At 37.2% G+C, this 14,350-nt stretch overlaps 1 protein-coding gene across 2 annotated transcripts in view; it reads right to left on the reverse strand.

The window, feature by feature from the left end:
* QRSL1 (glutaminyl-tRNA synthase (glutamine-hydrolyzing)-like 1) overlaps nucleotides 264-14,350 on the reverse strand; it is a 28,249-nt gene continuing 14,162 nt past the window's right edge. For both annotated transcript variants that reach the window (XM_005684609.3, XM_018053111.1), the window contains 6 exons: nucleotides 10,269-10,444; nucleotides 10,067-10,179; nucleotides 9,009-9,201; nucleotides 8,495-8,612; nucleotides 4,476-4,681; nucleotides 264-2,306 (listed from right to left, as the gene is read on the reverse strand). In XM_005684609.3, the coding sequence (XP_005684666.2) occupies nucleotides 2,089-2,306; nucleotides 4,476-4,681; nucleotides 8,495-8,612; nucleotides 9,009-9,201; nucleotides 10,067-10,179; nucleotides 10,269-10,444 (1,024 nt within the window). In that variant the 3' untranslated portion in view covers nucleotides 264-2,088. The remainder of the gene's footprint in view (nucleotides 2,307-4,475; nucleotides 4,682-8,494; nucleotides 8,613-9,008; nucleotides 9,202-10,066; nucleotides 10,180-10,268; nucleotides 10,445-14,350) is intronic.

Below are 14,350 nucleotides of genomic sequence, written 5' to 3' on the forward strand. Positions count from 1 at the left end.
CTCTGACAGCCCTGTTGTTGCTCATAGTTTCAGGGTTTAATTAGCTGAGACACAGAAACCATTTTCCATTTTAAATTCTCAGACAGTGATTTGGCAAAATGAGATCTACCATATTTAGGGTAAAGATGGAAAAGAAAGAACAGATTAGGTATCGTTTCACGCTGGTTGGGTGTTATTATGTGAAAACGATGTAAATGTTTCACTTCCTTGTTTCAAGTCATTAGTGCAACTCAAGTAGAGACATAGGAGTAAGAGAAACTACATATTATTTGAAAATCTTTTATTTCAAACTATACACACATAAAAAAAGAGATGGGTAAAGATTTATTTGCTTGCCATTTGCATCATACTCTCTCCCCCAACTAAGGGGTTTCTCTTGTTATAAAATAAAGCAATTCTCTGTCATGAGTTTCTTCCTTTCAGGGATTCATAGTCAAAATCTTTCAGAATACTAGTGCACTTGGCACAGAAAACTTTTATGCCGTTTATCAGATTGAGCATTTGCCCAGGGAGAGAGAAAACTATTAATGAAAAGTACCAGGCAGTTTAAACTCCCATCGCACTGTTTTCCAGTAGTTCTGAGAAGGTTGTACCTCTTATGTTTTTACTTCATGTCTTTTATATTTAGAAAAGACTTTTTCCTTACCAAAGTAAATCTATCAAATAATAATTCGGCTCCCTACTTAAACTTATCAACAATAAATGTCAAATCAGAACTCATGATAAACATGAGATGACAATTGTGTTCTGGCAAAGACAAATCCAACGATGAAACCTTATAGGGGATCAAACTTAGGTCTCCTGCATTGCAGGCAGGTTCTTTACCATCTGAGCTACCAAGGAAACCCTTTATAGTGGATAAATGAATGCTTTTCATTAGAGCTTTTTTTCCCCCCAAATTCTGAATATATATTCCTATTCTTATTTCTTTGTGCTACAGGTGCCTAAAAGGAGAGCACTTTGTAAGGAAAGTCAGGAGGGTGCTTAAGAAAACCATAAGGAAGAGAATCTGGAGTAAGGAAGGAGGCCCATGGGCCTCTTCTCTACATGGGCCCATGCAGCCCCACCAAGTTATCTACAAGTTTTTCATACTGAATCTTACATGTGTATTGAAACTTTCTCACTAAAGCCATGCTCCAGTAGCTACCAATTTTCGAGTTCAATCCAGTTTGTTAGGTCACAGCAAAGGTCTGACACCACTGAGCTAGTTTGTGACTGATAAACTAGGAGAATGAACTTGGTGTAACTAGGAGTTATCCTGAGCTCCTTGGCATGGGGCACTGGAAGAGTAGAAGTAACATTTTAACTTTCAGCAGGAAAGAAGAAAAGTTCTCACTGCAGGTCTATTCTTAGAGGAGTGTGCCCACCTGGGCTCTCCCCAGAGAGAGGCACACCCCTGTCTGGGCCAGCAAGTTGCACTTCCTCCTGTGTTAGAGCTTCTCTTCCACCTGCTCTGCTCAGACCTAGAGGTGGATGTTCCCATTTTATTTTGTGCATTTTTAACCTCTTTTGCAGTGGCCTCTACCACGTGTTGAAATGCCTGTCAGCTGGGCTGTCTAGGCTCCCTCCGGAAGTACGACTTACTGTTCATGTTTGTGCTTTGGTTGCAAAGACATACAAGTATTGACAGGTTTACCCTGAAGCTTACTTGCACTGTAAGCAATGTTCTTTTTAATGAACATTTAGAAGGCATCATTTTTTAGCAACATGTATCTCGTATTATAATAGAAATCCTGTACTTGGTTTCTACTTGAGTGAATGTGTCTGCCTCTTTGCAACCCCATGGGCTGTAGCCCGCAGGCTCCTCTGTCCATGAAGTTCTCCAGGCACGAATACTGGAGTGGGTTGCCACGGCCTCCTCCAGGGGATCTTTCCGACCTAGGGATTGAACCCAGGTCTCTTGTACTTTGGTTTATACCGAGTGGATGCTGAATAAACGCTGACATTTATAATTGTAATCACAAGAATTTTAAAAAATGACTCCAAGGAGTGACTATGTCAACAATGAGCCAAATTTCAAGAACACCTGACTTCTCTAGAATATAAAAACCTTTAAAAGTCATTATAATGTGCACAACATAGTTATCACTATTTTAGAGAAACCGAAGCTAACTTTTCATTTTCAAAGACTGATGAGCAATCATCCATTAGTTCTTGAAGCTGAATAACAGGAAACTGGACTTGTTTTTCAAACCATTTGGCAACTGTAAGAAGCTGCTGGTCACAAAATGCACGTCCAATAAACTGTAGTCCTATCGGCAACCCTTGGGTTGAGAGGGCCATAGGGACACTCACAGCTGGCAATCCTGAGGAAAGGAAAGAGACCCATTAAATGTTGACCAATTCTCCACCCTAAGACACAGAGACCTCTTCCACTTTCCAGGGCTAATAGGTACAAGACAGGATAAGGGTTAAAAAGAAAAAAATCACAAAAATTATGACATGTATATTTTTGTATCTTCCTTTGTTCATTTAATATATCTAGGAAATCACTGTATATCTGTTCAGAGACCGGGTTCATTCCTTTTTTATAGTTGCATAGTATTCCACCCTGTGGTTTTACCATAATTTATTCAACCGTTCTCCTATGGTTGGGGAGTTTTGACTGTTTTTAATATCTAGCGAGTTCATGCCATGTCCCAGAGAATTACCTTGTGTATTTTTTCAGTATTCTTGAATGTTTCTCAGATGAAGAGGAATTGCTTCATCAAAAGATAAATGTATATATTAATTAGAAATTGCCAAATTACCCTCCAAAAGAGTTGTACCTTTTGAACTTCTATCAGCAAAATGAGAGTTTTCCTACAGCCATACAGTATGTTGCTGAGTTGCTTAATTTTTTGTCAATTTATTAGGTGACAAATAGTAGCTCAGGGTAGTTTTAATTTCAGTTTTGGGGTATCTTGTTATGCCATAAAATAAGAAAGTTTTAAAAAATTAATGGAGGCAAGTTTAAAGGTTACATACAACTTGGAGAGGTTCCTGTTAGTTAAATTTGAGCATCAAAAATAATAAGAATTACTTCTAATACATTGATTTTTTTAAAATAGGAAAGCTGTTCTATAGAGAAGACTGCTAGCTAAGATACGGAGAAAAAATGATAGAAAAGTCAGCACTTTGTAATTCTCTAAGTAATACTTAATTCAGGCAAGGGTCATCAATAGATGCTAAAAGTGGGTTCAGGTTTATTGGGAAATACGGTTCCAACATATCATATCACCAACTGCTTACAACTGACAAAAGGAAAATGTGCCTTCATAAGGAAAACATGTGGTAGTTACTTCCTTATCCAAAGGATTCACTTAGTTTCCACAGTGGTACGAACTGATATTAACTGTTTCTTGACCTGAAGTGCATACAGTATTTGTGCCAAAAATGTTTAAGTTAACCCAACCATAAGGAAGCAATCTGACAAATTCAGATTATGGACGGGATTCCTCAGAAAAGACAATGTCACTTAAAAAATTCAAAAGGTAGAGGATTTCTTATCAGTAACTATGAAGGCTAGAAGAAATTAGCAGGACATTTTGTAAATGCTAAAGAAAAGAACTGTCAAACCAAAATCATATATCCAGCAAAAATAAACTATAAAAATGAGAGGGAAATCGAGACATTCTCAGAAGAAAGCTAAGAGAACTGGTTGCTAGCAGATGTACCCTATAAGAATGGCAAACACTTCTCCGAACAGAAAGGATATGATAAAGAATCTTAATGGATTAGGGAGAAATGAACACAGTAAACAAAAGTATATAGATAAATACAATGGACTTTTCCCTTTGCTCTTGAGTTTTCTACATTATATCTGATGACTGAAACAAAAAGCATAACAATCTGATGTGGTTTCTTAGTAAAAGAACATAGAGACCTGGGGGATTGTTCTAGACTTTAGTAAGAGATATCATAAACAAATATATGCAGGAAAAACACCCTATAAAAGGCATTTTTGGTTCAACTGAGAAAACTTAAATATGAACTGTATTTGGAATATTATTGTATTTGTGTTAGCCTTCTCAGGTATGATGAAGGATGTCTTTATTCTAGATGATTCATACTAAAAGTATTTAGGGGTAAAGTAACATGATGCTGAAACTTTCAAATTAATCAAGTAAAAGCTGTGTATGTGTGTCTGTCTGTCTGGGGGTAAAGGGAGAGAGAAGAAGGAAAAAGCAAATGAGGCAAAATGTGAACAAGGATGAACCCAGGCAAAGGACATAATGGGTATTCATCTTATGACTTTAAAATCTTTCTGTAGGTCTGAAAATTAACACGTGTGTGTGTGGTGAATGCAAGCATGTGTATGCCTATAAATGCACACATGTACACACACCCACATGAACACAAACACACACTCCTAAGTATCTCAGAAGGACAAGCTATTGTGTTTAGGGAACAATTTAGCTAGAACTTAAGTTGAGGACCAGGACTGTCTACCTAAAAATCTGGAGAAAACCAGAATGTTCTTAAGGGACCCTCACCTGCCATATTTACGGCCTGTGTAAAGATGTCGTCTTGGGCACTGCGTGTCCTGTTGTCTTCCTTGATGAATTCTGTGTATGGCACTGCCTCACTCAAGGTCGTGGGAGTTAGCAGCACGTCCACTCCAGAGTTAAAAACATTCACAAAATCATTAGCAATGAGCCGTCTCACTTTCTGTGCTTTGACAAAATAATTCTCATAATTTCTGTGGAAAAAAAAAAAGTTGACATTTTAAGGGCTTTTTGTTATTTCTTTCAATGAATTCTCATGCGTAAGACTTGTTAAAGAATCACTGGATTCTTGGCCTGTAGGAGCGGGTACCACTAAGATTCCCCAAACATAAAAATCAATTTTGTTCAACCATGCTGTTATTCTAAAAGTAGATACAATTCTTCACATATAATCACAAATTATTAACACTTCCAGGGACATCATTAAACCAGAACATTCATTTTCAGGTGAGGAAAATCAAGGGCAGAGCAACTAATGACTTTCCAAAGGCTGCAAAGATTAGCAGTGGCAGAGGAGGGACCAGAACTTAGATCTCTGGAGTTGCATTCTGATCCTCTTTCTATTATAATGTCCTATTTCATCTATAGTTATAATTATTATAAGAGTTCTGAAGTTTTGGACAATTCTAACTCTAGAATGGAAACAGTAACTGAGGAAAGAAGGCAGTGTTCGCAATTTTGTATTTTATAGACAGGAGTAGCCCAGGAATGGAAATGTGAAACTCCTGGAAAGATACTTCAGGCTGCCTACTGAATAGGAGACGACATTTGCAAATGATATACCTGATAAGGTGTTAACATACAAAATATGCAAAGAACTCACACAACGCAACATCAAAAACCAAACAACCAATCAAAAAACTGGCAGAAGACCAGAACAGACGTTTTTCCAAAGAAGATATATGGATGGCCAACAAGCACATGAAAAGATGCTCACCATCACTAATCATCAGAGAAATGCAATTCAAAACCACCATGAAATATCACCTCACACATTTCAGAATGGCTATTATCAAAGACAACAAATAACAAGGATTGTCAAGGATGTAGAGAAAGGGGAACCTTCATGCACGGCTGGTGGGAATATAAAGTGGTGCAGCCTCTACAGAAAACAGTATGGAGATTCCTCAAAGAATCAAAAATAGAACGACCAGACAACGCAGCAGTTCCACTCCTGGGTATCTATCCAAAGCAAACAAACACTTTTGAAAAGATATACGCACCCCTATGTTCACTGCAGCACTGTTTACAATAGTCCAGATATGGAAGCCACTTAAATGTCCACTGACAGATGAATGGATAAAGATGGAGTATACATACACAATGGAGTATTAGCCATAAAGAAGAATGAGATTTTGTTCTGTGGGACAACATGGATAGATCTAGAGGCTATTATGCCAAGTGAAGTTAAGTGAGAGAAAATACTGTATGATTTCACTTATCTATGGAATCCAAAAACAAAACAAATGAACAAACGTAACAGAAACCGAGTCATAGATAAACAGGTGGTTGCCAGAGGGGGAGGGTGGAGAGAGGGAAGGAGAGAAATAGGGAAAGGAGACTGAGTTACAAACTTCCAGGCATGAAGGTACAGTGTGGGGAATATAGTCAGTAATTATGCAATATCTTTATATGGTGACAGATGACATCTAGACCTATCATGGTGATCGTTTTGGAATGCATAGAAATGACAAATCACGATGGTGTGCACCAGCAACTGACCTAGTGTTGTAGGTCAATCATACTTCAAAAACAAACTCATACATAAAGTGATCAGATTTGTTGTTATCAGAAGTAGGAGGTAGGGGAAGGGGGAATAGGATGAAGGTGGTCTAAAGGCACAAACTTCTGGTTATGAGTAAGTACCAGGGATGTAATGTAGAACATGATAAATATAATTAACACTGCCATATGTTATACATGAATGCTGTCAAGAGTAAATCCTGAGTTCTCATTGTAAGAAAATGTTTTCTGCCTATTTCTTTAATGTTGTATCTATATGAATGAGATGATGGATGTTCCCTAAAGTTACTGTGGTAATAAAAAGTAATAAAGGATATGGTTACTCCCCACACTCTCCCTCCCCAAAAGAAAAGACATTTACTTTACTGAAAAGATTAAGGAATTAGCCAGACACAGGAGTGACTAAAAATCAATGATGGAAAGAAAGGGGGAAAAAAAATACTCTTTAGATCCTCCTGAAGCTGTTAATGAAGGCTGGCAAAAGGATGAACTATTTGATTGATAACTTCCGTTTCCTCGCCTGTAAAAATGGATATAACAATTCCAACCTTGCATGGACCAAATACAAAGATATAAAAATGGGAGATCTTTTTTATCTTGAAAGAATGCCATAGAAATACCAGATGTCTTTATTATCATTTGACCACAGGGTCTATAGGGTGATGAATGCAGGCATCACGTATAATCTACCCAGCACTAATGGCTTAAATAACGTATTAACAGCATTCCCCAAAACCGAATTTTATAAAAGAACAAATACTTATATTAAATTTCTTCCTACTTTTAATATGCTTCAATCGGAAAACTAGACAAAATGGAACAATCATTTTCAGACATGAGACAGCAGGTATTCAGAAGAGAAGGAAAGCAAACAGCAAAGCCCTTTGATTTCCCCATTAACCAAATAATAGTTTTTGTTTTCTAGCTTTGAGATACAATTGAGTATAAAATTCTGTAGTTTTAAGGTCTGCAACATGATTTGATATATGTATATATTGCAAAATGATTACTGCAGTAAGATTAGTGAACACATCCATCACCTAAGAGTTTTTTGTGTATGTGGTGAGAACATTTAAGACCTACTCTCAGCAGCTTTCAAGTATATAGTATAGTGTTGTTACCTATAGTAATTAAGTTGTACATCACATCCCCAGAACTTATCTGCGGGAGTCTGTACCCTTTGACCAACACCTCTCTTTCCCCAGCAACTACCATTCCACTGGGTCTGTGGCTTTGGTGTTTTTTTTCCCCTATATTCCACATATAAGTGAGATCATACAGTATTTGTCTTTCTCTGACTTATTTCGCTTAAGATAATGCCCTCAAGGTCCATGCATGCTGTCACAAATGAAGGATTTCTTTCTTTCGAATAATAATCAATACTTTTGAATAATAATGAATGTTCCATTGTGTGTGTGTGGGTGGGTATACACACACATGGCATATTTTCTTTTTCCATTTGTCTGCCAATGGACACTAGTTTGTTTCCATGTCTTGGCTATTGCGAATAATGCTGTGAGGTAGTGATTTCTTTCCTTCAGATATATACCCAGAAGTGGGATTTCTGGATCATATGGTAGTTCTATTTTTAATTTTTTGAGGAATCTCCATACTGTTTTTCAGAGTAGCTGTTCATAGTATTTTTGGAAAAAGGAATGCTAACTACTGGCCCTAAGGAGATGCACAGATGAATAAAATGCTTTCCATCCATAAACATATATATATCCATATATGCCCATTATATATATGCAAAACTCCATGAAGCTGTTCAGAACATTCTCGCTTTTTCACACTTATCTGTCCTCTTAGACAGCCTTGGTGGTATGGAAGATGAATCCTATTCACAAGATGATGAAAAACTTATACCAGTCATAGTAATTTTAGAATTCTTTCTTGGAGCAAACAGATACATGATGCAAGGGAAAGTTAGGTTGATTTCACTGACCTTTTAAAGACAGACCAATGTAACTTCCTGCTTAAGGCTCTCACAGCAGGAGGACAATGTAGCAATAACAGGGGGCATTTAATGAGGCTAAAACCCTTCAACCTTCCTAATTAGCTTGCTACAGCAACAGTGGGTGTTTTTTTTTTTTTTTTAATAACCAGGAGCCAAAAGTACCAAAAACAGGCCTTTACTTATGATTTCTAATTCAAATCATAAGGATTTTGCTTCCTTAGCAAAACTGATAAGACCTGACAGACACGCTACCACTTCCCTCTGGAGTTTTCAAGAATGCGGGAAACTCCTATACCGGTGATCTTACTCTTTTAATAAGAAAAAGTTTCCCGAGAGGATCCTCCCTCTCACCACATCATTGAACCCTTCTCGCCTGGTTGCAGCATACATGGCTTCAGTAGACACATTGCTGTCACATCTGTGACCTGAAAACAAGAGAGACGAACATTACTTGAAAAGGAAGTAAAGTTTTGGCTCAAAAGCAGGTCTAGAGTCACATTTGTGGCCAATACTAAAATTTCAGGAGATTGACCTTAACGGATTCTCTTCTTTACACGCCTTGGGACTAACTGACCCGTCAGGAATCAAGAAAGAGAAGAAAATAATGAAGAGGGAAATTTCATTTGTTCACTCCCTCATTCATTCATTATGAGTTATGATAATGAAGAGTGAGTATAATGCTAAGTTGACAACAGTAAAACGATCCACTAATTTACTTCTCTAAATCATCAACATTATCCCAGGCAACAATGTTTTTGGTCACTAATAAGTGAAAATGTTTGAGGAAACTTCCCTAAAAGTCCAAAACACAGGCACTTTACCATATTCTAGCCCATCAAATCTTGCCATATTCGATGCCACTTCCGATGTACACAACACGTGGTAACACACAATTGAGTAACTGGTATGGGGCAGGGAGACTTCAATTACTTTGGCCCCCTCAGACTCAAAGAGATTAGCAGCTTTGGACCAAAGAGAATGTACTTCACTTGACAATTCTGGTGTAAGATATTCCTAATTGGAAAAAGTCAAAATACAGAAATCAGAACATCCAATAGATGGTTTTACAAAAATGTGTACCCCAGAACCTCTGGCAATATATTAGAAAACCTGATTAAACTGATAGTAGGTAGCTAAAAAGACTGAACTAATTTAAGAGCATTTATTGCAATGACAAGCACAATACTAGATATTGTGAACTGGATATAATAATATTAAAGACTGGAGATCTGGTTGGATAACTTACATTTATTAAATGTTCATTATGTATCAGGCATTCTGCTAGATGCTTTCCAAAGGTTCTCTCATTGAACGTTTTTAACAGTCCTATGATGTAGGTATTATCATCCTTCATGTTATTAATGAAAAATATTGAGACTAGAGAAGTTAAGTAACTTTCCTAATGTTACACAGTAGGCAAGTACAGGATCCAGGATTCCCAACTAGGTCTGTTTCACTCTAAATCCTTAAAAATAGGCACACCTATTACCTTAAATGAAAATTTAAAAAATTTTACCAGTATTTCTCTACAGCAGTGCTCTCAACTGGGGGCAATTTTATCCTCTTCCTCTCAACCAGGGGACATGTGGTAACGTGGGATTGAGGTGGTGTAGGGTAGGGGCGGAGCTGCTACCTCTAGGGGTAGAGACCAGTGACGTTGCTAAACATCTTACAATGCAAAGGACAGTCTCCCAGGACAAAAACTTATTGCTAAGCTCAAAATTAAACATTTAAAAGGTGAGTGATTTTACCTATCTCCTTTCACGTGCTCAGGTCACATAGCTAACAAAAGTGGCAGAGCAGCGATTCAAACTCAACCAGTCTGTTTCCCAAGTCTGCTGTCTGTATTTGACTTCACAGTACTTTCGTAAAGAGTTACCTTTGGAATTCCTATACATAGTTTGCTCACATCTGTCAAACTGGGAAGCGTAAATGGTCTAACAGGATCTTGAATTGTGGTAGAATCTTTGGAATCATGCCCAGCTAGTATACCTGTAAGTAAAAGTATTTATGAGTGACAGACACATTGTTTGTCAGTGAACTGATAATGCTTTTGAAACTATATGGAATCATATAAATACCCAACACAGTGGCTGCATCATCCACACATCTGGTTAAGATTCCTGGCACATCCATTGAATTCACCAGGGGAATGAGACCATGACGAGAAACTAGGCCATAGCTTGGTTTTAAACCAACAACCCCACAGTGGGCAGCTGGATTTCTGGTTGATCCTCCCGTATCTGATCCTAATGCCCTGAAATTTAAATGGAATTCTGTTTAGCAGGATAACATCTTTCTAATTATATCTGAAATCTATTTTTTTTAAATGTAGACTTTTAAAGGTGTTTTCTCCTGATTATACAAAAATAAAACATGCTCATAGCAGAGAATTCTTAAAATATAGAAAAGTGTAAAAACGTAACAAAGTATTCTACCACTTTGAGGCAAACACACACTGCTAACATTTTGGCATATGAACTTTAAGTCTTTTTTTAATGAATTTTTCTTTCACAGTTCAGGTCATTCTGTAATCATAAGCTTCCATCTCTTTTTTGCTTATCATGAGACTTTTACTATGTTATAAAGATTACTGAAAATTTTAAGTATGTAAAATATTCTATCAATTGGCAATTCCCAACTGATTCCCAATTCCTATCACAGGAATTTTACAATCTTATACAAATCGTTCAGTTCTTTACTTTTTAATTGAAGTATAGTTGATTTATGATGTGTTAATTTCTGCTACACACCAAAGTGATTTAGTTATATAAATATATACAATTTTTTAAATATTCTTTTCCATTATGGTTTATCCCAGGTTACAGGATATAGTTCCTTGTGCTATAGATAAACCTTCTTGTTTATCTATCCTATATGCATCTACTAACCCCAAACTCCCAGTCACAAGTCTATTCTCTGTCTATAAGTGTTTCATAGATAGATTCAATTTGTGCCACATTTTAGATTTCACATATAAATAACATATTATGGTATTTGTCTTTCTCTGACGTACTTCACTTAGCACGATCACCTCTAGCTGCATCCGTGTTGCTGCAAAAGGCATTACTTCATTCTGTTTTATAGCTGAGTGGTATTCTATTGTATACATGCACCACACCTTCTTTATCCACTCATCTGTCGATGGACATTTATTTAGATTGTTTCTATGTCTTGGGTCCTGGGAACAGTGCTGCTATGAATGAACACGGGGTGCCTGCACTGCTCTGAATTATAGTTTTGTTTGGATATACGCCTAGGAGTAGGGCTTCCCTGCTGGCTCAGTCGGTAAGAATCATCTGCAATGCAGGAGACCCAGGTTCAATCCCTGGGTCGAGAAGATCCCCAGGAGCAGGAAATGGCAATCCACTCCAGTATTCTTGCTTGGAAAATCCCACAGATGGAGGAGCCTGGCAGGTTACAGTCCATGGGGTTTTAAGAGTCAGATACAATTTAGCAACTAAGCCATGCCTAAGAGTGGGATCGCTGGATCACATGGTAATTCTGTGTGTAGTTTTCTGAGGAACCTCCATACTGTTCCACAGTGGCTGCACCAACTTCCATTTCCATCAACAGTGTAGGAGGGTTCTCTTTTCTCCACACCCTCTCCGGCACTTGTTTTTTGTACTTTTTAATGATGGCCATTTTGACCAGTGTGAGGTGGTGTGGTACCTCATTGTAGTTCTGATTTGCATTTCTTAGTAATTAGTGATGTTGAGTATCTTTTCATGTGCCTACTGGTCATGTATTTTTTGGAGAAATATCCATTTAGGTCTTCTGTCCATTTTTTGATTGGGTTATTTGTTTTTTTGCTGTTGAGTTGTATAAGCTGTTTGTACATTTTGAAGATTAAGCCCCTATCAGTCACACTGTTTGCAAATATTGTCTCCCATTCTATAGGCTGTCTTTTCATTTTATGGTTTCCTCTGCTGTGCAAAAGCTTATAAGTTTGATTAGGTTCCATTTATTTTTGTTTTTGTTTCTGTTGCCTCAGAAGACCTATGAAAACACTGGTATGATTTATACACATACAAATCTTAAATCTTCTTTTAATAGCAATTTTATAGTATGCTTATACAAACTAAACACACCCCTCCCAGGAATTCAGATACAGCTATTCTGCTACCCCATTTAGAATCATGACTAGAAATGTATTCTGATTTATTTAAACTGCTATATTGTTGCGAACTAGAAGAGCTGCATAGTAGAGTACTTTGTAGGGAGTTCCCTGGCAGTCCAGCAGTTAGAATTCTGTGCTTTCACTGGCGAAGGTCTGAGTTCAATCCCCCGTCAGAGAATTAAGATCCCACAAGCTGTGCAGCGCAGCCAAAAATAAATAAATAAATAAAGCACTTTCTAATAAGCACCTTTAAACATAAATCTTTGCCCGTATATCTCTAGCTTCTAAGAGTTAATGGGTAAAAGGGTCTACCTGTCATTATAAGTTCTAAATATATTTTGTTAAATTACTTGTCAGAAAGGTTATGCCAATTTATATTCCCAATTGCAGTGAATCACATTGTTTTATCTTTCATTCTCTGGTGGCTCAGACAGTAAAGCAACTACCACACTGTGGGAGACCCCAGTTTGATCCCTGGGTCGGGAAGGTCCCCTGGAGAAGGAAATGGCAACTCACTCCCGTATTCTTGCCTGGAAAATCCCATGGACAGAGGAGCCTGGTGGGCCACAGTCCATGGGGTTACAAACAGCTGGACACAACTGAGCAACTTCACTTTCACTTTCACCACCACTGAATACTAGCAGTTCTTAAAATCTGATTATTTTGATAAAACATTTGTTAATGTGCATTTTGAGTAATTTTTCACATTTGTATTTGTATTACTCAGCTATGAAGTGTCTGTTCATTTCTTTGCTCAGTTACCTATACAGTCTGTGTTTTTCTTATTAAAAAAAAAAGACACACTTGACATTATGCTAAGTGAAAGCACACACAGTGCACAATTTTACCTGTATGAGGTGCCTGGAGTGGCCAAAGTCGCAGAGACATAAAGTAAGAGAGTGCTTGCCAAGGGCTGGGGACATGGGGAGGGGGGCAAATGGGAGGCTTTTAAGGAGTACACAGTTTAAGTTTTGCAAAGGAAACAAGTTCTAGAGACTGGCTGAGTGATAATGTGAATGTACCTAACACAACTGAATCGTATACTTTAAAAGGATTAAGATAACATATTTTAATTGTATGTATATTTTCCACTGTGTATATTTTTCACAATTTAAAAATTTTAACTATTTCAGGAAAAAAGGTTTTACTGATTAGAAAATTGTAATGTCCACTGTAAAAATTAAAATATTCTATATGATCTATAAAGTGAAATTTCTTATAATCCGTCCCCAGAATTACCACTTTTTATGTATATTTATCCAGATACTTCCATGCAACTAACATGTTAACATATGTAATTATGTTTAACAGAAATAAGGTCATACAATACACATTGTTCTCCAACTTGTCTTCCACTTCACAGTGTATTTTGGATTTCTTTCCATGTCATGACACAGTGCTCTAACTCATTCTTTTTAGTGGCTGCATAGTACTCCTAGAATGTTCCTGTTTTAAAAACTATTATAAAAGAAACAAATCAGAACACCTGACAGTCTGGGGCCCATTCACTCTGGAATCACTTTGGGTCCTGGCCCCTCTTGAGTACACTCAGACTGAAGCTTTGGGCTGAACAAGGCTCACAGACCTTTCACATAGTCCTTGTGCTCTACAGAAAATGCAAATTAATTGCCTTTCTTACCAAGTCCTCTTAAGCCACAGAATCAGATTGCTGCTTTCACGGTTTCTAAAAGGACACATTTTCTTATTAGGATTCCCTGACAGCTGTGTAAAAGTAAAACTTACATTTCCATAGGAATTATGTGTCAAAGTGCCACCTTCTCAAAGCACATTCAGTAAGATGAACACTAAGAGGGGTGATGAGGATAGAAAAAAGCACCTAATCTTGCAATCCTCCCTTGTCAGAACTCTCATTAATATTAATGTGGTGCTATAAAATTCCACAGAGATAAAATGAAATGGTTTTACTTGTTAACAAGATTTCAGGGAAACTAAAAAAAAAACAAAAAACTGTAGAATCTAAATCTCCATAGCTCTAAAAAAATATAAATAATTTATTGATTGCAATGCCTGTGAAACAGCTTA

This window comes from Capra hircus, chromosome 9 (assembly GCF_001704415.2).
Source record: "Capra hircus breed San Clemente chromosome 9, ASM170441v1, whole genome shotgun sequence".
NCBI classification, from domain to species: Eukaryota; Metazoa; Chordata; class Mammalia; order Artiodactyla; family Bovidae; genus Capra; species Capra hircus.